The 25,254-nt window shown below is 48.5% G+C and overlaps 1 protein-coding gene across 4 annotated transcripts in view; it reads right to left on the bottom strand.

The window, feature by feature from the left end:
- Nucleotides 1-214: 214 nt before the first annotated feature.
- IGSF3 (immunoglobulin superfamily member 3) overlaps nucleotides 215-25,254 on the bottom strand; it is a 97,122-nt gene continuing 72,082 nt past the window's right edge. For all 4 annotated transcript variants that reach the window (XM_046003812.1, XM_046003827.1, XM_046003837.1 and 1 more), the window contains 4 exons: nucleotides 13,123-13,533; nucleotides 9,240-9,647; nucleotides 5,363-5,839; nucleotides 215-3,387 (listed from right to left, as the gene is read on the bottom strand). In XM_046003812.1, the coding sequence (XP_045859768.1) occupies nucleotides 3,137-3,387; nucleotides 5,363-5,839; nucleotides 9,240-9,647; nucleotides 13,123-13,533 (1,547 nt within the window). In that variant the 3' untranslated portion in view covers nucleotides 215-3,136. The remainder of the gene's footprint in view (nucleotides 3,388-5,362; nucleotides 5,840-9,239; nucleotides 9,648-13,122; nucleotides 13,534-25,254) is intronic.

Below are 25,254 nucleotides of genomic sequence, written 5' to 3'. Positions count from 1 at the left end.
TTAGCAGTTGACAATAAAGCATCTTGGGAAAGGCCCGGCCCCCAATCATCTGTACAAGGCACTCTTCAGGCTGGGGGCAGGGAGGGGTAATTCAGGTTACAATGTTTGACCCTTGAGCCTAGCAGGCCAAGGCCAGGGGCAGAACACCACACCTCCAGGGCCCACTTTCAGAGGAGAGAGGCAGTTCAAGAGAAAGGAGGACAATGGGCTCCAGTAACTGTAAACAGCCGTTATTTTCAACATAATTTACTACAGTCTCTGAAGTGTATATAAAACATTTTAGTGCAACATTTTACAAATAGTTTTCCTTTAAAAAAAAACAACAAAAAACAAAAAAACCCCAAAAACAAATCAACAGCTCTCTACATCATGCATGGGTAGTTTTCTTACCCTACCTGTTTTGTCAACAATAAACGCAGAGAAACCATTGTTTGAAAAGAATATGAAAACCTGCTACAGAGACACCCTGATGAAGGAGGGTATGGTCATATCCGTATCCTGGGATGGGCCTAGCACAGTGTAGTTTTTCATGAATGCAACATTGTAGCTGTAGATAAGTCAAGAGAACAGCTGGTAGTTTTCCTCTCCGGGTCCTCCGCCTAGAACTCCAGTAGGCCGTGTGCAATGAGGTCTCCAGCCACTGGGGGGCACCATTACCACTCATCTGACACCACATTTCCATAGAAATGGCCAAACAAGGTCCTGGGTATTTTTCGAAAAAGCTGAAACGCTCACCCTTTGATGGTAGCCCCCAGCCCAAAAGAAAATATACAGAGGAAAAAGAAAAGAAAAACCCAATTATTAAAATACTGGCTTCGGTTTCTTTTCTTCCTTTTAAATTTCCTGCAACTGCTTCACATTATTTAATTTGTGCGTTACCTACTTTTCTATAGCTGAGAACCGATGCAAAGTCAACTCTTCTCTGTCGTTTATACTCCCAGTCCCATCCAGCCCTCTGGAACCTTCCCCTTCTCACAGAGGAGAAAGTAAGTCATCTTCCCTCATTGACTCAAGCTACAAATGAGGGGCCAATTTTCCCACAGAAAGCCCATGTGGCTGAAAGGAAGAAAGGGGGCCAAGAACTGCCTTCTTCCCTCACTGCTGAGCGGGCTGACTACCTCCAAAGTGTTGACGCAGCCTGCATCATAAATGGGAATGAGCACATCAGGCTACGGGGGGCTGAAGGGGTGGTGCCTACACACGGCCCCATCCATAGGAGAGCAGTGGAGTGGAGGGAGGAGAGGGAGGCAGGCTTCCCCTCAGCTGAGACCTGTGCCACCCGCACCCCCATGGACCCCGAGATGGATTGGCACCCATGTGGCCTCCTGCCATGTCTGTTCAGCCTCAGAACAGACAATAATCTCTCTGGTTAGACTTAGCTCCAGAATCCCTGGTGGCTTTTTCTAAACTGGGAATTCCCTTGGGATTCAAGATGCGAGCTCAAGAGTAGAGGAGACGGCGCTCTTGGCCGGCAAAACAGAGGAGCCCAGGGCATAAGCACTCCTCCCATGGAGTGGGCAAAAGGCAACACTTGTAAACCCAGATGGGGCTCCAGGGGAGCCAAGCACACTGCCCCGGGATATAAAGGAACAGGTGACACTGGCCTTGTTGGGCTTTGGTGGGCATTCAAATGAGACGCCACCATAACAACAAATAACCAAATCACCAAAACCACAAACGAGATCCAAGAAGGCGAAGGGAAGGCCTGTGAGGACTTCCCGCCGAGACTAGGGCTTCTGAATGGGTCACAAAAGGGCTGTGTCTGGACCTCTCCTGGGCAGATAGATATCTGGCGGTAAGACACAGGGGGAGAGAAATGGTGAATAAGAAAGACAGGGCTTTCTCTGAGGAAACTAACTATAGGCAAGAAGAAAAACCTAGTCTTCCTACCTCCATCGCAGCAGTTACATCTCCCCTGGTCTCCAAGGACAGGCTCCCTCCAAGGTCAGACTCCAGAAACCGCCTGGTCCCACCCTACCCTTGCAGGTACTTAGCCGTCAGCCCACCCTGTTTCCCCTCCAGGTATATGGTGTCCTGTGGTAGCTGCTCCGGCCCTGATGTGTTCAGCTCAGACTGTCCCCTTTCCAGGCTCCCTGGCCACTTTCCCTTCAGAGTCTGGCAAAGCACCTTAGAATGGAAGCCCACCGGCTCACAGTTATCAGTTAAGAGACTGCTCGTGCAGAACAGATCAAGCCAACAACTCGTCCTTTCTCCTTCCTTTGCTCATCACTGGCTTTGACCAATCCGAAAGTCAGGAGCTGCTAAACGTAGCCTCTCCCGACTTCAGCTGGCAGAATGTGTGCCATTTGGAGCTTTTGACTTCCTCTCCAACAAAGTGGGGGTTTTGTGTTGTTTCTGTTTTTGTTTTTTTGGCAAGCTTGGGATGAAGCCTGTTTTTCGCCTCCCTGACAGGCTGGTTCGGTACCATCTACTCCTAATGGGGTTATGCTGGATTTCTCCTGTATGTACACAGTTCTTTGAAGCAAAATTCAATGCTTTCATCTTGACTACAAAGGGGTTCCAACCACTCCAGCTGAGGGAAACGATAAGATACAAATTGGGCCCACACTACACATAATTTTCAAGTCTCATTAAGAAAGTAAAAAACGCTCGGGCAAGTTCTGATCCATGGGTAGCATTTTCAAGTATGCAAAAACAATAAGTCTTGGAAGAGATTCCTTTGCGCCGTAAAGTTCATCCTTCCTTTAGCCATCAGTGGTACGTTAAAGAGAAATTCGTCCGTCACATTACAGAATCCAAAAAGGGTAAACCGAAGGGATTTAAAAAGAGTCCATTACAAAGAATAAGAACCCCTGTAACATCTACCTGGGAATACTCTATAAATCAGTGAGTAGACGTGGTACCTGGAGCTACTCACTACGTTACTGGAAACAAAAACAAGGAGCCTAATTCCGCAGGATAAGGACTTCTGCTCCAGAATAGCTAACCAACCAGGACTGCCACCTCAAGGCAGTCTGTCTCTGTGACTGATCGGGGACTTCGAACGCTTCTCAAGTCTGACAGTTTTCAGCGCGAGCACTCCAGGGGTTGGGTGCCGTCCACTGTGCGGTCACAGAGCAAGAGGCAGGAAGGGAGAGTCTCAGCTCCTCCGTGGCTGAGGTCCGCTGGGCTCCCCTTAGTCTATGGCTCCTGGGTGGATGCTGAGCACAGGGGGCTCCAGGCAAGTGGGGGAGTAGTTGAGATGTGGCTCTTTGATCCACAACAGGGGCACCCCGTTCTTCCCGTCCGAGTTCTTGCTGGAGTTCCGGCTCTTGAAGCGCACCAGCAGGATGGTGATGATGAGGATGCCAAAGATGGGGAAAGGGTAGAAGAAGATGAAGTAGAAGAGGGCGTCGTTGGAGCAGATGATGGACTGCAGGGTGGAACCTGGAACAGAGGCAAGACTGTGAGGGCTGGGAGCCTGGACCTCTGGCCCTCGCTCCCGGAAGCCCTCGCCCAGCCCGACCCAGCTTCCGAACCCACCCTGTCTTTTCTCGGCTGCTGTGAAGAGAGGAGAGACCACCCCCCTAGCCTTGCTCTCCCAGCAGTGCCTCTTCCCATTCACAGCTGGAAGTTCATTCAAAGCAATGCATCCGTCTCCCATAGGGAGCCAGTACTGACTGCCTGGAGAGCCACAGAACCAAATGCGGTTTATTGATTGTGAGCCCAACGGGATAGTGAAGCAGCTGAAAGTTCTCACCACCTGCCCAGTGAGAACTTTACGCGTCCCTCTGGACTAAGTTCTGCTCCAAATGTCCTTCTTAGGAAGGACACGTTCTCTCCCTACCTCCCAGCTTCTGAAAGCAGTTTTACTGGAAATAATGCTTACTCACTTAACATTATCAAGTGAAATGCCATTACGGACCATTTACAAATGTCCACAGTGTGTGTGTGCCTGTAAGGAATTCAGTGCTAGTTATTCCTGGATGTGGAAGGGAATGAAACCTGCTCCCCCACACCCCAGACCCAGTCGAGGTCTGCTCTGGTATATGAGACCTCAGCAGCGGACCGTTTTCTCTGGAAAACAAGGCTGCTGGATGACCTCTATGTGCTATGAAACTTAATAAATAGGAACATCCACAGTGGGAAGATAAAATGTGGACTAAACACCTTTGCTTGTACTTTGGGGTTATTCAGTGGATGATGAGGGGGTCTGAGTAGGATTTAGGCTTTTCTCTGCTTCCCTTTCTACTGCATAGCCATTGCACAGTATCATTAAGAAAATTCAACACAGGGGCGCCTGGGTGGCTCAGTGGGTTAAAGCCTCTGCCTTCGGCTCAGGTCATGATCCCGGGTCCTGGGATCGAGCCCCACATCGGGCTCTCTGCTCCACAGGGAGCCTGCTTCCTCCTCTCTCTCTGCCTGCCTCTCTGCCTACTTGTGGTTTCTCTCTGTCAAATAAATAAAAATATTAAAAAAAAAATTCAACACACACTTATACTTGTTAGATTTCCAAAGCATATGAAATTGCTGATAGTCACCCACTTTCGACCTACGAAACCTCAAATTCATATGGTTCCATGTCCCAAACAGGAGGTAGTCAAAGAAAAGAAAAAGCTGACAAGACGAAAAAACCTCAAATCAAAATTACCCAGTACAATGTTTTGGCTGAAACGGAAAAGAGGTTATGGTTTCCCGCAGATTTTTTATTTGTGCATTGCAGGCCAGTTCTATGATGACACACGCCATCTTCTGTCTGCTCTATGCCACACTTGGACAGGAGGGCAACTTAAAAGAGCAACTTGTGAGAACAAATCATTCAGGCCAGCAATGACTTCTTCCAGTCTCTGGCCGTGGAGTCCCTTGATCTGATGGGAAGTCTGAGCTCTGGACCTTTCTGGAGCAGCTGATGGTGAGCAGGGCCCTACAGCATCACTGGTCATCCCAACTACTCATGCAACATCCAGCTCCACCTCCAAGTCACCCTCCAAAACACACATGAGCCAGGAACTTGAGAAAAACAGAGCAGCAATGTACTAGGGCTTCATTTTGTGTCCTTCTGAGTCTAAAACACGCTAGCTGGCTAGAGCAGGACTAGGTGAGATATTCTGAAGAGTGACACCATAATGTTGCTTGGATACTTGGATAATGAAATGTTACTAAAAGGGAATCTGGTGGAACATCCAGTTGATTAGTAAGATTACTGGGTGGTATGTTCCCACTCTAACTCCTACCCTCAATTGAAGGTCAACTATGCAGACTGGTATGGCAAAGCCAAAATGCCCTCAACAGGTGGGAAAACTGCTTTGTAAGCCCATAACCAAGCTCTGATTTTATTCTTCCAGATCGCTGGAGTCACCAGCTGGAACCAACGGTTGGAACCAGCAGAGACATCCTTCCCCTGTAACCTGGGCCGACTCACTTGTGTCCAGAACCCGGATGCCGATGGGGGCCGACTCCTCCTCCGTCAGCCGGTACCACTCCTTCTGAGGGCTGGGCAGCCATTCCTCCACATGGCAGGAGTAGTTCCCAGTGTCCTGGGGGCTCGCCTGCAGCACGGTGAGCCGGTAGAGCAGGGGGGAAAGCCTCTGGAAGCGAAGCCTGCCCTCCCAGGGGCTGCCTTCTGGGCCAAAGACGGCATCTGGGCCCACGCTCAGCAGGGCCGTCCGCTCCGTTTGGTCCTCCTCTTCCTCCTCTTCCTCCTCGTCCCCTTCCTCCTCCCGTTCACCCAGGCCAGGGCCGTCCCTTTCCCCTCTGGCTTTAGTCCTCAGAGAGTACCAGGCCACGGCGAAGCGGGAGTCCTGACTCGACCGAGACACAATGCTACAGTCCAGCTGGAAAGCTGCCTTCTCTGACACTGTGGCGTTGGGGACCACTGTGTCCACCTGCAGGGCAGCATCTGGGGGGGTGGGGGGCAAAAAAGGAAGAAGAGGTTGCTTTAATTTCTTTGCTCAAAATAACCTGAATGTCCATCACCACATACACTCTAGTAACACAGTAATAATATACAGCACACACCTATTGAAAGGAGCAAGGTGGTGCCGTGTGCCTGGCGTGGGGGAAGGAGACTCCAGAAAGATTGCTAGGCTCTAGAACACTGTGTACTTATTCTAGAACACTGCAGAATAAAATATATTTTATTTCGACACATGTATCTGTTTATGTTTGCTTCGAATATCCGCAGAATTCACAAGAAGTCAGTAGCATGGCTGCTTATGGGACTCTGTGGAGGAAGGAACATTTATTTTCACTGCAACCTCTTCTAGGGGCTGAAGGGTCCCCCTAAAACTCACATCTATCTGGACTCTCAGAATGTGACCTTGATTGGAAATCATGTCTTTGCAGATGTGACGAACTCACCCTGGATTTAGGGTGGGCCCACATCTAATGACTGGTGTCCTGATAAGAAGACAAGGGGACGCAGAGAGAGAAGGACCTAGAGGCAGAGACTGAAGCAATGCAGCCACAAGCCACGGAACACTCGAGGCCAAGAGACACCAGAAAAGGCAAGGAAAGATTCTTTCCTAGAAGCTTCATGGGGAGCCTAGCCTTGCTGACAGCTTGCTCCTAGACTTCTGGCCTGCAGAACTGTCAGAGAATAAACTGTTGTTTCAAGCTACCAAGTTTGTGCTAATTTGTTATGGCAGCTCTGGGAAACTCACTCAACCCTCAGCAGCTTCTGAGTTTGAACCGTGTGCATGGGGACTGTTACCCACATCACAGTGAACCCAGGAGCTAAGTGTTCTCCAAAGACTCAAGCCCGAGACCTGAAAGGGCCCCTCACCCTGAGCACAGACCACCCCCCACCTCACCAGAGGATGACACGGACAGCATCCTCCCGACTGAGACAGGAGACACAAAAGGGCCAGGGAGAGGGGCCCAAGCAGGTGAGTCACACGTCACAGACACCACCAGGCAGCATAATCAATTTCTTTATTTTGCTGCTGCCCTATTTTTTTTTTTTTTGACTCAGTGGGACAAGTACTAAACAAATAATCCACTCCCTACCTCTTAAATGGCCTGTTTAGCTCTGTTTATGAAATACTCATGACAGATGCCAACATAACGGCAACAAAAGTAGAGATACCACATTGGATTCTGCTTGGAGGAAAACCAAAGATGAGCATTTCCCAAGTATTGTCCTGGGCTTTCGATGAATTGGCTTAATGTTGCTCACAGGTGAACACAAAGCTGGGGTCCCCTCACCTCTGTGGGGCTCTGCCAAGCCCCTCGAAACCCCCCAGGGCCCATCTAGAATCTCGGTGTGCATTGCTGGCACAGAAAGGCTTGGGAACCTTCTACAGGTGGTGGGGACAACGCCTTGGCCCCAGCTCCCAAGGGGGAGGACACACCGGAGGGCAAGGCGGCGAGACGCAGGATATCCATTCAAAGGCAATTCACATTCCTTGGCTCATTGGCTTACCCTTCCAGAGAGCAGGGCTGACTGTAACCCCAGAGCCATGAGAGAGAAAAGCTGCAGCTCAAGGGGCGGTCCACATATCTTTGCTCTGCAGAGCCTACTGCACTAGTGTCCTAAAGCGCCTGGCAGCCAGCCAGTGAGAAGCAGTGGACCCCAAACTGCAAGACGATCAGCTCCTGGACATTTAGTTTCCCGGAAGGATCTGTTCCTCATCTACTCTCCCTTTGTTTTCTTCTCGCCTGAATGCTTATGATCTAAAGATTGATTTATTTATTCTAGAGAAAGAGCCTGAGCAGGAGGGGCAGAGGAAGAGGGAGAATCTCCAGCAGACTCTGTGCTGAGCACAGAGCCCAATGCGGGGCTCGACCTCGCAACCCTGAGATCGTGACCTGAGCAGAAACCTAGAATCAGTGCTTCACGGACTGCACCACCCAGGCGCCCCGAATGCTTAAATATAAGCAGGTGAGTTTTAGTTTAAATTTCCTGGCTCCCTCGAGTGCCTCGTCTGCAGAAATGACTCAATGCAAGTTTTTTTAATGAAACGAATGCCCACCTGCCCACACACTCCCCCTCCCCTGAACATACCTCTCTACTAATTTGGTTGCCCACGTCTGTCCCCTTCTAGAATAGGCCCAGCCATCTCCCTGTGCACACCTGAGTGCTCTTTCCTGTTTCAGGTACAAGCCCCAGGAAAGAAGGCCACCTCCACCTCTCTCCTGTATGTTGGGCTAGAATGCAGCAGGCACTTAGTAAATGTCCGTCCCCTCCTAGTTGCCCTGCAGCCCCGGAGTGGGGACGTGCACATGGTTGGGTGCTGGGGGACAAGAGCGCTGTGCAGTCACCTCTCTACAATTTCACCTTTGAGAGAAGACACGCAGCAGTTTCTAGGCATGGTAAAAAGAAGAAAAACAAAGGCTCTTGGGAACTATGAGTAACTCGAAGCAGAGGTGATTTCCCATTCTGCGTAGGCAAGACACAGAGCACTAAGATAATGCCTCTTTCCCAGAACAAATGGCGTGTTCACTCCGAGGTGTGTTCCGTGACACATGGGCCTGGGCACAGCTGCGAGGCTCCCGTGTCCTACCCACGAAAAGAGCGCTTTTGGGAGATGTGCCAATGTGACAGACACTTCCAACAGACTATAGACAGGAACGCTGGGATACGTGGGAAACGAACAAGTCAGAGCATTCACGTGGACACAGGCCACCAGTCCATTTCTGCTCCATGTCCTCTGGGGGACCACTGACTTTTTGCTGGGACCAAGATGGATGAGGATGTGGTGTCCCAGAGGACCACCTCTGCTTTTATTATGGGTGGAAATGTGTGACCATAATCGTACTGAGTAATTATGCTCATTTAGCTACTTTAGAAATGACAAGGACAAGAAAGGCCACACAGAGTGGTCACTGGCACCAAAAAATTATTAGGTAGTGAGAGATTAACTTTCATCTTTTCCTATGTAAAGCAGGCTATTTCTATTTAAAGCACGTGAATCAATTCTTTTCCACTGAAAATCCACAAGCTTAACTTTTTTAAGCCACATGGCTACTGTTTCAAGATTTTTGCATATCCACCACCTTCTGAGCTGGAATTGTACTCTTTAACAAGGAAATACTCCATGTTCTGCAACAGTTAACTGAAAAATGCTATTCTGGTTAAGAAATAGAACCACTTTAGGCCAAAGCCCAGATGTGCCATTTTTCCATTCACTAGGGGGAAAAAAATGTGAGACAATTCTGAATGCAAATACAAAATGTAAATGGTCATATATTTAACTGCAAACAATGTGTTAATACACTCAGTCTGTGCAGTGCACCAAGTATAACTCTTAGAGGGGAAAGACCCAGAGCCCCGTGGGCCTGGGGACATTAACGCTCACCTGGCCGCGTGACAGTCACAGCCATCGGCCCAGCAGTGTCCTCTGCCCGCTTATACCACATGCCGCTGGGGCTGGGCAGCCACTCCTCCACGCGGCAGCTGTAGGTCCCGCTATCTTGCACAGCCACGTTCTGGATGAAGAGCCGGTACACGCCGGGGGAAGGACTCTCCAAATGCAGCCGCCCCTTCAAGTTATTTCTGGCCGCCTGCTCCCCGTAGTGGAAGGTAGCCTCGCGGCTCAGGCGGGCCACGGTCTCCCGCTCTGGGTGGTTGGGCTTCCACACAAACCACTCCACTAGGAGCTGGGAGGCCACGCTGGTGCGGTTTAGCACCACACACTCGAGCTGCACCTGCTGCGTCTCCAGGACGGACAGATTCCCCTGCGCTTGGCTGAGCCTCAGGCGGCTGTCTAGAAAGGCGAGGAAAGACATATTAGCCTCATGGAACAATAGGCAACTCGCATACACCCTTTCCATGTGCAGGCCCATGGATGTCTTCTGCGTACTGTAGGGCAGCGGCCCGCTCAGTTAGCAGAAAGTTCTCCCAGCTGTGGCACCCCACACATTCTGAGTCCCTTGATCATGTACCTGAGTTCACAGACTGCAAGCAGTTCATGGAAACAGCTGTCCCCCAGTTTCTATCTCATCAGTTCAGATGCATAGGAGAGGATAGCACAAGGTACAGATGACTCCGCACCCAAATAAGAGCAGCCCATGAGCCTATGGGTGACTGGCAAGGCTGGCTGGGAAGGGCCAAGCAGATGAGGGCATGGTGAAACCCTCTTTCAAACCAAGAGCAAATTTTGAAAACTGACCACATGACGGCTAGAATATGCTGGACCATCTACCACAAAAGAACTGCAGACAAGACAAATATGTTCCCGAGTTGGCTCTACAAATCACAATTCTTACTTTCTTGGGGTCCCTCTCAAAGTGAGAACAGAACAGATCTGACCTTAGTAAAGAAACGTCTGATATTAATGGAACCAGTGACTTGAAAACTCAGCCAATCAGATTCTCTTCCAGAGAAAAAGTGTCACTGATGATGGTATGCCCTGATGACATGCGTGCTATTTCATAAAAGGTCCTGATGAGCCTACCTGGACCAGGGGAGCCAAAAACCTACAAAATTGTAAAAGCACAGAAGCACCTAGGGAAGGACACCTCCTGAGTGATACCTGAGGTGGGGGTGGCATGCATGAGCAATTTTTACTCTTTTTACACTTCAAAACTGTTGGAATATTTTCCCATGCAATTCAGTAAGTTTTATAATTAAAAGGTCAAACAATTAAAATAACAGAAAAAAAGGGGCGCCTGGATTCAGTTGGTAAAGTGACCAACTCCTGGTTTTGGCTCAGGTCACGATCTCAGGATCATGAGACCAAGCCCCAAGTTGGGCACCACACTCAGCACAGAGTCTGCTTGAGATGCTCTCTCTTCCTCTCCCCTCACTCATTCTCTCTCAAATAAATAAAATCTTTTAAAAAAAAACAAAAAATATTTTTTAAAGATTTATTTATTTAGAAAAAATATTTTAAATAACCAGTCTCCCCAAAATATACATATATGTGCACGTGCGTGTACATAAAGCTATTAACTCCGGTGGTCTCTGGGTTGAAAGATTATTTTCTTCTCTCATGTGTGTTTTCCAAAAGTTCTATAAGCATATTCTTTCTCATCAGGTAAAGAAGGAGAGGGGTGGTACGTAGAGAAAAAGAATTGGAAGCAGAGGAAGAAGAAAACAACAAAGAAACAAACAAAAAAATCACTGAAAAGGAGGGATGTGTTGTTTGAATCAGCATCCTGTGAGTTTTCTGTTTATAGTGCTGTATTCCCACCAACAGAGATCTCACTAACTATGTTTTGACAAAATCCGTGCAGCCCTGTGTGTTGGCCCAGTTAGCTTGCTGTAAGTCTGTAGTCTCAGATGGGGAAATTCCCTCGATAAATTTAGGATCCACTGAGAATCTCTTCATTTCTGCACAAATGAGCAAAAGCATCGTTGATGAATGGTGACTAAGAGGGAACTCGAGGTGGGCGGGGATCAGGTCCTCCCAGCAGAGAAAGTGACCCAAACTGAAAACAGGCAGGAAGAACAGAAACCTAAAAGAACATCTGTGGGCCAAATGACAACTGTCAGTTTTCAAAAGCCCCAAGGACCAGCCTGAAGTCTCTGGAAAAACCAAGAGGGATAATGGAGACCAGAGCTTCCTTCGCAATGCACCCGCAGAAGGGTTCACAGAAGTGTCACCGTGAGGGGCGGAGAACCCTGCATTGGGGCAGTTTCAGCAAGACAACATCCCGAGGGAAAAGAAGGGGAATGGCCCCAGTGCACTCAGTGTGGGCCAGGCCACGTCCTGGCCTCTGCCTCTGCTTCCCTGTGCTGTCTGAACAAAGGTGTACCGAGGGCCCTGGGAGACAAGCCGTGGGAACAGAAAGGTGAAGAATATATCCACACACATGCACATATTTAGTTCTACATATAATACATACTATCTGATAATAAATGCAAATAATAAATATATACTATCTGATAATAAATACAAAAAAATAAGCAGTTCATAATTACTCACATACAAATAGGTAAATAAACAGAATGTCAGGTGGTGATGTGTGCTGTGCAGGGCACAGGGAAAAGGGTGCAGGGGACAGGGAAATGGGTACAGGGTGCTAGTGACGGGTGCTAGTTTAGTTAAAATGAGCTAGGAACACCTCTATGAGGAAGAATGAGATCAAGGAGTATCCATGGTCAACGTGTTCCCGGCTAAGAGAACAGTAAGTACAAAGGCCTTGGAGTGTTTGAGGAAAGCTGCCATTTGTTTCTTACTCAATGAGTATTTATTAAGGGTGCCATGCCAGTGGCTGAATATACAAAGACAAAGCCCTGTCCTCAAAGTTCTTAAAGTATAGTGGAAAAGAAATGCAAACAAATAATTATTACATCAGGTATTTTATAAGGAAAAAGGAACCTCTGGTGATATGGGAGAAAGCAGGGAAGGCTTCCTAGAGGTGGTGCTGAGTGAAGTCTTGGGGATGGAGTGAAAACAGGAGAAGCAGGAGAGGGCCATTCCAGGCAAAGAGGAAAACATAAATGAAGGCACGGAGACAGGACTTGGGGTGCAACAGAGCACCCTGGCCCATCAGGAAGGACAGGCTAGTGACAACAGATTGCAGGCCACGTAGGAATGAGGGACGGAGAGGGAGCTAAATGGCCACATCATGTGGGGAGTTCAAAGAACCAGAAGAGCTCTTTAACAAGAAGAAAGGGAGACTGACAGGGGCACCCTCCACATGTGAAAAGATATGACCCAAACTTATTCTGGGTTGTTCCGGGGGCAGATCTAAAACCTGGAGGGGAATTACAGGGAGGGGTTTTTCAATGAGCAGGGCTGCCCTGTGGTGGATGGGAGGGAGTCCTGCAGAGCTCAGGTGCCTCCCCTGGTCTGTCAGAAAGCAGAATGGGGGCCCACCCACACACTCTGAGATGGGGGCCGAGGGTAGTCTGCTTTGAAGATGGGAAAGAATCCCCCCTGGGTGTAAATGGGTGGTAAGGAAGAAAGTGGGGGCAAAGGAGAAAGACCAGAAAATGCCTCCCAGGCAAGAATGCTGGGTATGGAGCTGACACCAGCCTGAGATCCAGGGCGCAACCTGCAAACCCAGAAGGAGATCCAGGAGCCGCTGGCCTCACCGCCTCGTGCCTAGCACAGCCGTCCCGTGGGGCTGGTCTAGTGAGGAAGATTCTGTCCCTAACAGCAGAGCAGAGGGTGCCTCAGCACCAGAAGGCGTTAGGATGAGTCTCCCTCCTCCCCCAGCGTGGGCCCCACAGAGCCCAGTCCCTCCATGCTAAAGCCACTGGCCTGGGATGGCCATGACCCCGGTCCTTACCTGGCTGCTTCACGGTGACCTCCGTGCGCCCCGAGACCTCCTCAGCCAGCTTGTACCAGGCGTAGTTGGGGCTCAGCAGCCACTCCTCCACGTGGCAATAGTAGCTGCCGCTATCACTGACCTCGGCTCTCTGCACCGTGAGGCTGAACAGGCCCCCGGAAACGTGCCTCTCGAACTGGAGCCTGGACCGCAGGCCCTCCTCCTCAGCATAGGTGCCGTACTCGAAGGCCGAGCTGTGGGTGGTCTTCAGGATGAGCTTGCCGTCGGCATCCGAGGGCTTATGCACATACCACAGCACAGCAAAGTGGGAGTTCTGGCTGGTCTGAGACTTGACGGAGCAGCTCAGCTGGATGGGCCTGTTCTCCACCAGGGTGAGGGTCCGCTTCGACTTGCTCACCTGCAACTTTGTCACTGCAAAGGCAAAGGGGGACAGTTCAGCGGAAGTTCCCCACATGCCTGGCCAGGAAACCTGGCCGTCCCCGGCCTCGCCTGTGGCCCCCAGCCAGGCTGTGCCCAGCACAGCTCCTGGAGGACTGAACGCGGGCAGGCTTCCCCCTAAGTACGGCTCAGAGTGAGGCAAGTGGCACGGAGCTGGCTTCACCCCGACATCCCTCCACCTTCCTCATATCACCAGCCTCCAGGGGACTCTGAGAACACTCAGATCTGCCCAATCACTTCCTGCTTAGGAAGTTTAATGGCTCCCAACTATTTATCGCTTATAAAGAAAAAGTAATTCCTTTTCCCAGTACAAAGTCCCTCTAGGATCTGGCTCTTGCCCAACTGTTCTGGCTCATCTCCATGACTCACCCCTCCAACAAACCCCCCCATCCCACCACACCGCTCCCCCAATCCCTCTACACCTCCTTTATTTTTTTAAGATTTTATTTATTTGACAGAGAGATCACAAGGAGGCAGAGAGGCAGGCAGGCAAAGAGGGGGAAGCAGGCTCCCCGCTGAGCAGAGAGCCCAACATGGGGCTCGATCCCAGGACCCTGAGATCATGACCTGAGTTAAAAGCAGAGGCTTAACCCACTGAGCCACGCAGGTGCCCCAAGCACCTCCTCCTTGAGCTCTGGTCTCTGCCCCTCTCCTTCCACCATCTCCCCTCTGGCTCTTCTGTGCATTCGTCTCTCCACTCCCCCTTCCTTCTTCCCACTCTGGGCCAGCAGCCCCAGTCAGCCTGGTATCAGAACCCTCTAAATATCTCCCTGCTATTTTTCCTTAGTCTCTCTTCCACCCTAATCTGTGAGCGCCCTGAGGGCAGAGATCAACCTTTTCCCGACAGTCTGCAAATATTTTGAGTGTACCCCTCCTGATGTTGAGTGCCAGGGATGGCCTGAAGAATACCACCACTGTGCCTAGTGGACGGTCTTATCATTACACCCCCCAGAGGCTGGCACGGTGCCTGGGCTTCAGAAAGTACGTGCTCAGTGTCTGCTGGGATCTGTGGGGGAGAGTGTGCCCGAGAAATGTGGTAGCAGGCAGTTGGAGGATTGCTGGGGATAATCTTCCTGCGGGCAGAGAGGGGGAGGAGGCTGAGAAGAAAGTGGCAAGCAATGGGACAGAACAGAGCTAACTCCAGGGTCCTTCCCCTCACTGCCCTGCTCCAAAACCAGAGGAAGGGCAGACTCCACAGTGCCACCCTACCTGCTAATTAAGGACTGGGCTCACCTTTATGGTGGCAAGAAGCCAAGGTCTAAGGAAATACGTCTCATGAAGGTAATCTGGGATCATACCCACTCCACCCTTATTACACCTAGCTCTGCTTACTCTACTACCCACCATTATCCCCCTACTGAAAAGGTTTAAAAAAAAGGAAAAAGACACAGTTCCAAGTTCCTCCTTGGGAGCTAACAGTGAAAACAGCTTTTCACACCCCAACTGAAATTTCTGAAAGCCCCAGACCGTCATTTGGACACCTTGGTCACACACAGATCAACATTCTGGATGGCAGAGAGGATTTAGCAAGCTAAGGGATGGTGGGATCTAATACCCAATGCTATTACTACAAAAGCAACTCCAAGAACAAGTAACTCAGTGTGAATTAGGAGACACTGTTCACGAAGGACTGCTACAAGCACATTCCCACAGACCTTCCCAAACCATTAAGAGCAAGCCAATATGAGTGGCGTCTGGGCGGCTCAGCTGGTCAAGTATCTTAACTCTTGATTTTGGCTCAGGTCATAATCTTAGGGTCATGAGATCAAGCCCAGGAAAGGGCTCCATGCTGGGCTTGGAGTCTGCTTAAGATACTCTGTCTCCTGGCAGGCCAGAAAGAGCTGGCATGAAATATTCAGAGCACTAAACGAGAAAAACATGCAGCCAAGAATACTATATCCAGCTAGGCTATCATTGAAAATAGAAGGAGAGATAAAAAGCTTCCAGGACAAACAAAAACTGAAAGAATTTGCAAACACCAAACCAGCTCTACAGGAAATATTGAAAGGGGTCCTCTAAGCAAAGAGAGAGCCTAAAAGTAGTAGATCAGAAAGGAACAGAGACAATATACAGTAACAGTCACCTTACAGGCAATACAATGGCACTAAATTCATATCTCTCAATAGTTACCCTGAATGTTAATGGGCTAAATGCCCCAATCAAAAGACACAGGGTATCAGAATGGATAAAAAAACAAAACCCATCTATATATTGCCTACAAGAAACTCATTTTAGATGCGAAGACATCTCCAGATTTAAAGTGAGGGGGTGGAAAACAATTTACCATGCTAATGGGCATCAGAAGAAAGCTGGGGTGGCAATCCTTATATCAGATCAATTAGATTTTAAGCCAAAGACTATAATAAGAGATGAGGAAGGACACTATATCATACTCAAAGGGTCTGTCCAACAAGAAGATCTAACAATTTTAAATATCTATGCCCCTAACGTGGGAGCAGTCAACTATATCAACCAATTAATAAGAAAATCAAAGAAACACATCAATAATAATACAATAATAGTAGGGGACTTTAACACTCCCCTTACTGAAATGGACAGATCATCCAAGCAAAAGATCAGCAAGGAAATAAAGGCCTTAAATGACACACTGGACCAGATGGACATCACAGATATATTCAGAACATTTCATCCCAAAGCAACAGAATACACATTCTTCTCTAGTGCACATGGAACATTCTCCAGAACAGATCACATCCTGGGTCCTAAATCAGGTCTCAACCAGTATCAAAAGATTGGGATCATTCCCTGCATATTTTCAGACCACAATGCTCTGAAGCTAGAACTTAATCACAAGCGGAAATTTGGAAAGAACCCAAATACATGGAGACTAAACAGCATCCTTCTAAAGAATGAATGGGTCAACCAGGAAATTAAAGAAGAATTGAAAAAATTCATGGAAACAAATGATAATGAAAACACAACGGTTCAAAATCTGTGGGACGCAACAAATGCAGTCCTGAGAGGAAAATATATAGCTGTACAAGCATTTCTCAAGAAACAAGAAAGGTCTCAAGTACACAACCTAACCCTACACCTAAAGGAGCTGGAGAAAGAACAAGAAAGAAACCCTAAACCCAGCAGGAGAAGAGAAATCATAAAGATCAGAGCAGAAATCAATGAAATAGAAACAAACAAAAAAACAATAGAACAAATCAACAAAACTAGGAGCTGGTTCTTTGTAAGAATCAATAAGATTGATAAACCCCTGGCCAGACTTATCAAAAAGAAAAGAGAAAGGACCCAAATAAATAAAATCGTGAATGAAAGAGGAGAAATCACAACTCACACCAAAGAAATACAGACAATTATAAGAACATACTATGAGCAGCTCTACACCAACAAATTTGACAATCTGGAAGAAATAGATGCATTCCTAGAGACATATAAACTACCACAACTGAACCAGGAAGAAATAGAAAACCTGAACAGGCCCATAACCAGTAAGGAGATTGAAATAGTCATCAAAAATCTCCAAACAAACAAAAGCCCAGGGCCAGAAGGCTTCCCAGAGGAATTCTACCAAACATTTAAAGAAGAACTAATTCCTATTCTCCTAAAACTGTTCCAAAAAATAGAAATGGAAGGAAGACTTCCAAACTCATTTTATGAGGCAAGAATCACCTTAATCCCAAAACCAGACAAGGATCCCACCAAAAAGAGAACTACAGACCAATATCCTTGATGAACACAGATGCAAAAATTCTCGCCAAAATACTAGCCAATAGGATTCAACAGTACATTAAAAGGATTATTCACCACGACCAACTGGGATTTATTCCAGGGCTGCAAGGTTGGTTCAACATCTGCAAATCAATCAATGTGATACAACACATTAATAAAAGAAAGAACAAGAACCATATGATACTCTCAATAGATGCTGAAAAAGCATTTGACAAAGTACAGCATCCCTTCCTGATCAAAACTCTTCAAAGTGTGGGGATAGAGGGCACATACCTCAATATTATCAAAGCCATCTATGAAAAACCCATCGCAAATATCATTCTCAATGGAGAAAAACTGAAAGCTTTTCTGCTAAAGTCAGGAACACGGCAGGGATGTCCATTATCACCACTGCTATTCAACATAGTACTAGAAGTCCTAGTCTCAGCAATCAGACAACGAAAGGAAATTAAAGGCATCCAAATTGGCAAAGAAGAAGTCAAACTATCACTCTTCGCAGATGATATGACACTATATGTGGAAAACCTAAAAGACTCCACTCCAAAACTGCTAGAGCTTGTACAGGAATTCAGTAAAGTGTCAGGATATAAAATCAATGCACAGAAATCAGTTGCATTTCTGTACACCAACAACAAGACAGAAAAAGAGAAATTAAGGGGTATTTACCCTAAAGATACAAACGTAGTGATCCGAAGGGGCACGTGCACCCGAATGTTTATAGCAGCAATGTCTACAATAGCCAAACTATGGAAAGAACCTAGATGTCCATCAACAGATGAATGGATAAAGAAGATGTGGTATATATTCACAATGGAATACTATGCAGCCATCAAAAGAAATGAAATCTTGCCATGTGCGATGACGTGGATGGAACTAGAGGGTATCATGCTTAGTGAAATAAGTCAATCGGAGAAAGACAACTATCATATGATCTCCCTGATATGAGGAAGTAGAGATACAACATGGGGGGTTAGGGGCACAGGAGAAGAATAAATGAAACAAGATGGGATTGGGAGGCAGACAAACCATAAGTGACTCTTAATGTCACAAAACAAACTGAGGGTTGCTGGGGGGAAGGAGGGTTGGGAGAGGGGGAGTGGGGTTATGGACATTGGGGAGGGTATGTGCTATGGTGAGTGCTGTGAAGTGTGTAAATCTGGCGATTCACAGACCTGTACCCCTGGGGATAAAAATACATTATGTTTATAAAAAAATAAGAAATAAATAAAAAATTTAAAAAAACAAAGATACTCTCCCTTCCTCTCCCTCTGCTCCTCCTCACCCCCACCTCCTCCCCCCTCTCTTAAAAAAAAAAAAGAACACACCAATAGGAGAGAGAAATCCTAAATCCCAGCCCCACCCTTCTTTTTGTCTTTTCTGTAAACAAGCCCAGTCCCCAGCCTTCTCCTTTCTTCAAACACACAAAGTCCTCCAGGGCACACAGGAATCCAGGGCAGGGTTTACCAGTAAGCTTCCCAGCTCTGCAAACTAGATGCATTTAGCTTGCCAGTCGACTTTTCCAATCCGATTCCTACAATACTTGAAACAACCAGCTCCCTTTTCATTCCCTTCCAACCCAATTCACCACATGCAAATGATATCTATATCAGCACAAATGATACCACCTGAATTATCTGGTTCTTGTCCAAAAAATTGGGTTGTTCAGTGTAGAGTAGAAAGAGCTTTAAAATGTATTATTAATTGGGGCCAGATTATTTTTGCAACTGTTACTAAGGAAACCTCAATTGCTATAGTAACTGCATATGTTAAACTGAAATCCTATGACTAAGCCTCAATTTGGTCACGTGGTCTGAGAACAAGAATCCAAGGAAGGAAGATGTTTTAAAGCATTTCCATTTTTTCTTTCCTTGCCATGTCAAAATATTGTGAAGTGTTGAAAAGCTTGAAAGAGAGGCACTTTTGAAATGTGGTGCCTGTCTGACAGGTGGGCAAGGGGTCAGCTCCTATTCTGTGCTTGGAATTTCCTTCCCCATCTCAAGGGCAGGGAGGGCCTTGCCTGAAGCCCAGGAGAGCCGGCAGCCCCCATGCCTAATTAGGAAGATCTCAGGAGTCCTGTCTGGTACTGCCCTGGGCGGTAGGAAGCCTGCCTGCACCATCGTCCTTCGTGGGGAGGGGGCAGCCCACTTTAGCTTTAGGACTAGTAGAATTTTCTTAAAAAAAAAAAAAAAAAAAAAAAAAGATTTTATTTATTTATTTATGAGAGAGAGAGAGAGAATGAGGGAGAGAGAGCATAAGAGAGGGAAGGTCAAAAGGAGAATCACACTCCCTGCTGAGCAGGGAGCTGGATGTGGGGCTCCATCCCAGGACCCTGAGATTATGACCTGAGCCGAAAGCAGTCGCTTAACAAACTGAGCCACCCAGGCGCCCTAGGATGGTGGAAATTTCATCAGTGTGATGACAATACCTCATAGGAGTATTGTGTAGCCTAAAATGCAATGGTCTATGGAAAGTTTAGGAAGAGTTTATTTACATTTTTACCACTTCCATTTCATTTGGTCTCTCGGTTTGGTGCCACGTTCAAAGCACACCACGAGATCCAGAACTGTCAAACAAAGCGGCAAACTTGCTACTAGACATGCAGCCCCTGGCCTGGGCCTGGCATTGCCCGGGGAACTTGACAGAGATGCAGATTCCCGGACCCCTACTGACTCAGAATCTGCCTCTAACAAGATCTCTGGGTGATTCACGTGCCCTAGAGCCTGAGAATCCACAGACGAAGCCCCATGAGTGAATGGATTTCGGGAGGGAGACAGCACACGGGTGATGGAAAGCCAGGGGCAAAGGCTGGGTTAATCCCCAGCTGGGAATCAGCAGGAGGTAGGGGCGGGAAGAGCAAGTGAGGCCCCACCTGCCAGCACAGGCTCCAGTGGTGCTGCCTCCAGGGGGCGCCTGAGGCTCCCAGGGTCATGCCGTGCCCTGTTTGAGAGATGGGCCCTTTCTTTGTGCACCTGGAGTCTTTCCTAGGCCTTTCATGGGGCGGGATCCTGGGTTTGGCATTCTGGGAGAGGTGGCTGTGTTACAGCAAGGACAGCGTTAGGAGGCGAGAGGCGTCTGGAGGAAGTCAGCAGCCGGGGAGAGCCGCGGCTTCACCGGCCAACCCACCCATTCTGCAGACCCTGTTTCTTATGCCATCCCCCAAGCCCCCACCCTGAACTCCTTTCTTCCATCAGTAAAGGATTTCCTTACACCCTGCAAGAGCTCCTAGAAGCTGTCTCACGTTGAGGTTCGTTTTCTAAAGGCCTTTTGTTTCCTAAGAAATTATAAGCATCTGAAGGCCAGGGACCATACCCAACCATTTGCTAAACAAATTAAGAAATGGGTGATTGAGGGACACCTGGGTGGCTCAGTGGTTTAAGCCTCTGCCTTCCGCTCAGGTCATGATCTCAGGGTCCTGGGTCCGAGCCCCGCATCGGGCTCTCTGCTCGGTCTCTCTCTGCTTGCTGCTCTGCCTACTTCTGATTTCTCTCTCTGTCAAATAAATAAATAAAATCTTTAAAAAAAAAAAAGAAATGGGTGATTGAATAAATAGGTGACTGATCTTTTCTTGAAGGTATGGGGATCTAAAGGAGAGGCGTTTAATCCCGGCTGCGACAGGAGGGACAGCACATTTCACAAAGTGTGTGACATCTGAGCTCAGCCAGCCCTTGAAAAACAAGTGAGTAGGTGTTGCCCAGGCACAGGAAGGGAGAGAGCGGGCACCCAAGAGAGAGGGGACAGGGGAGCAAAGGTGAGAACTGCTCGGCGCACCACAGTCAGGGAGAGTAAGTGGTCAGTCCTGCAGATGAGGTCAGAAAAGTAAGTCTCCACCGGTCTGCAAGGGGCCTGGGATGCATACCAGACGCTGAGCTTCGCGGCTCTCGGGGGGCCATCTGGGGCCTTGTGGGGCCCTCCGACATCAGCATCACCTGGGGACTTGCTGAGACCACTGAACCAAAAAGCTAGGGCTGGGGTCCAGTGAGCTGCAGCCTCATCAGCCCTCCAGCCAAGTGGGAGGCACGGTGAGTTGGAGAAGCCACAGGTGTGGCTGTGAGATGGCTGCAGGTAACGCAGGAGACAGCAGTTTCTGTACGGGGGTGTGCAGGGCCGAAGGGACAAGTGAGGAGACTCGGGCAGTGAAGGAGCAGAGGAGAGAGGAGGAACACTGGGCTTTACTAAAGACAGGTGACAGCGATCAGAACAGTGAGGCACAGACAGGGCCAGTGGCTGGACAGCAGACGTCTGTCAAGTTGAGGGAAGCAAGTCAGGCGAGGAGGGAAAGCTATGGAGGAGGAATGAACGTGTGTGTGTGTGTGTGTGCGTGTGTGTGCAGACGTCTGTCAAGTTGAGGGAAGCAAGTCAGGCGAGGAGGGAAAGCTATGGAGGAGGAATGAACGTGTGTGTGTGTGTGTGTGTGTGTGTGTGTTGCACCCTCCCTCAGGAATGAACGTGTGTGTGTGTGTGTGTGTGTGTGTGTGTGTGTTGCACCCTCCCTCAGGAATGAACGTGTGTGTGTGTGTGTGTGTGTGTGTGTGTGTGTGTGTTGCACCCTCCCTCAGAGGACAGGGCAGAGACACATGCCAGTCAAGCAGCTACCATACCCTACAGTCCCTCTATCCTAAGATCCTGCTCTTCTCTACCCCGACAGTCAGGCCCTACTTGACCCCTAGCATCTCTGGCTGGCCATACTTGGCCTGCAAGGGAGCTCTCCAGCCACCCCGCCCTGAACCAGCGGGAGCTTCCTAAACGCAAACAGGAGCTTGCTGCTCCCAGCCTGGGGCCTGCTTGGGGCTCCTCAGGACCACAGTTTTCAGCAGATGTCAGTGAAATCTGTGGGCAGGTCTGTCTTTGTCACGTTGGTTGGAAGTGGGGGTGGGGGTGCTGAGTGGATGAGGGCCAGGGATAGATGCAAACCCAGGCCTGGGATGGCTCTGGGCCCCAAACCTCTGGCTCTGTCCTGTGTGACTTTCAAATGACATTCATGTGGGGGAAAACGCCGTCCCTGAGCCCAAAACCGACTTTCATTTTCCTACCACAATACTTTTTTTTTTTTTTTAAATTTTGCATGGTTTTAATATATGCCAGGTAAACGAAGGGAGGATTTTCCTTTGTTTTGTTCCACATTGCAGCAAGGGGTGCTCAGGATTTCAGAAAGCATGTCGGGGAGAGCAGCGCTGCTGGGGCTGATGGGCCTGACAGTCGGTAGGTGTCTCTAGGGACAGAGTGGCTGCGTGTCCGCCCAGCGTAGCTGTCCCTGAGCACGGAGTCACTGCGCTACGAACTCCTTTTCAAAGACATTCATCCTTTATCCCACAATTAGGGCACTGTAACCATTTCTAAAGGTTATGTGAGTAGGAATGTTATACTGTCTAGGAATTTCATTTTAAGAGTAGTAAAGGGACTATTCTGAATTGTTATCAAAAGGATATGATCTGAGCACCATCAGAACTCCTGATTGCTCAGATTAGAAAATGTTATTTAACCAATTCACAGATTCCTTTCTATGTGCTAAGCACTGTTGTAAGCACTTCATAAATATTGGCTATTTGGGCTATTTGCTCCCTGCCAGATCTATGAAATAAGTATCATTATCCCCAAATTTAGAGATACTGGCCAAGGTCACCCTGCTGGTAAGTGGTAGAGCCCAGATTCAAACGCAGGCTGCCTGGTCTGTCCTTGCTTTTAACCATCACATGTGATGACCCTCCACACTTTGGTGTCTAAAAGGGGCTCCCTTGGCCCTCACCCACATACCTGGGGCCAGAGCCCTCCGTGACCCCATGCTTCAGTAACATCAAAACATGCGTGCTGCTTCCTCCCTCCATGATGTTCTCTGTACATGCTGTTCCAAGCCTGAACTGTCCCACTGCCCACCCCCAGGCCGGCCCTCCCACCATCCCTGTGACTCTTCCCCAAGCTTCGACATCTTCCCAGGCTATAGGACAGCCTGCCAGGCAGGAATAAGGACATGCCCTGTCTGCAGCTGCAGTACCAAGCATGGAAACTGGCACACAGTAGGTGTTCAAATGTGCTTGCAAAAGGCAGCGGGAGGGAGGACCGAGGAGAAAGCAGCAAAAGTTTGGAAGTGGAAGCAGCTAATGAGGAGTCACCCAGACATGCCCTGTCTGTCTTACCTGTCTGCAGACAGAGCAGTGACCCTTATGCGCCAACTGCAAACAGGTGTACCTGGCATCACCATGACAACGGGGCCTGAGGAGGTGGGGGAGGGCTGGGGGACTCCCCTAGGGCTCTGGCACTCCTGCTCACTGTCTCTGAGCCCCCAGCAGGCAGAAGCCGCATGCACCCGGCATGCCAGGAAAATGAACCTCAGGTTCTCCTAAAAGAAAGCAGGGGCCAATCCCACTTGGGATGAGGCGGGCTGTCACTTACCAGACTGTGACAAGGAAAGCCACTGTTCACATGCTCTGGACCCATGCAAATCAAAGAAAAAAGTGCTCAGCCCTCCCAATCTGCCAGGTCAGCAATAAGAAACTGGAGAAAACGGATTTGGCACCATCCACAGGGTATTAAATATTCATCCTGACTTCCCATCAGTAAAATCCCAGCAGAATATACCCACTGACAAGTTGGGCTTTCTACACCGGAGGCTCTCATCTTGGAAGCTTGTTTATTGCTTTGTCAATTTGAATGTGCAATATTTAATAGCCAGACCGAGAGAGGGTCGTAAACACTTGGAAAATGAGTGCTGACATTTCCCTTATTGCTTCTGTATTTAGGAATATGTGATTGGAGGTGTTTTTTGGAGCTAAAGAAAATCAGAAGAAAGCAAAGCGATGCTTGGAAATTAAAAGAGAAAAGAATTGATTAAGAGCGAGGAATCGAATTTGTTGAACTGGCTTAAAGTCTTGCCTAAATGCCCCGTGGGGGTCACACTCTGTGGTCAATGGGAGTCAGGCTAATCTAAATCAACAAAATGGGAGTGATGGTATTCCTCGAAGATCTCCTTGGGGACACGCAGATGGAGCAGGAAGTAGGTAAAAAGAATGGTCAATGATAGATCCACGATCAATCGTGCCATCCAGCCAGAGATTTTAATGCATCAAATACCTGTGATGTGGTCAGGCCAGCAGGTGGCCCTGGCAAGGACCGGTCTGGGCACAGATCACACAGAGCCCTTTGGGAGCAGGTGACATGAACAGTGAAAGGCTGACACATGGACCAGCACGAGACAGCCAACAGTCCCTGGGTTTCTCTGTGATTCTGTTGGAATAAGAATATTTGATAAAATATTCTTAAAAGGGGTTGGTGGCAGGTGTTGGGCGGGCGGACACTCGATGGAAAACACCAGAGCAGGGATAAGAGGACTGTTTTGAAGGGCAAGGACTGGAGGGAGAGCAAAAAGAAGAGAAGCCCAGGCTGGTTCTGAGCTCTAGTATCCCGAAGTCTTAGGAGCCATCTTGTGGCAGAAGTTTGAAGAAACTGGGCATTAGAGGAGACAGTTAAAATCCTTCACCATGGGGTGCCTGGGTGGCTCAGTGGGTTAAAGCCTCTGCCTTCGGCTCAGGTCACGATCCCAGAGTCCTGGGATCGAGCCCCACGTTAGGCTCTCTGCTCCACGGGAAGCCTGCTTCCTCCTCTCTCTCTGCCTGCCTCTCTGCCTACTTGCGATCTCTGTCAAATAAATAAATAAAATCTTTAAAAAAAAAATCCTTCACCATTAGCAGACTAGAACCTCTACGGGCACCGCGTGGCCCCAACTTGAAAAAAACAAACTGAAGTATTTCTAACGGGTGTCAGGAAATCACGGACGGTAAACCAGAGAGAGGTGAAGTCAAATAAAAGTACCTGGTACCGAAGAGGATCCCTGAGAAGAAAAAAAAAAATTGCCTAGAAACTATGCAATATAATCAAATTAAGAGCTTGGGTTGTGGAGCCAGACTGCCTGTCTGGATTTGCATCTTGCTTCTGCTTCTTATTATGGATCACTGGATAATTTATTTAATGCCTCTGTCCATGTCCTCGTCTATAAAATGG

Source organism: Meles meles, chromosome 1, assembly GCF_922984935.1.
Source record: "Meles meles chromosome 1, mMelMel3.1 paternal haplotype, whole genome shotgun sequence".
Taxonomy (NCBI): domain Eukaryota; kingdom Metazoa; phylum Chordata; class Mammalia; order Carnivora; family Mustelidae; genus Meles; species Meles meles.
This window is presented reverse-complemented; position numbering and strand designations above follow the sequence as displayed.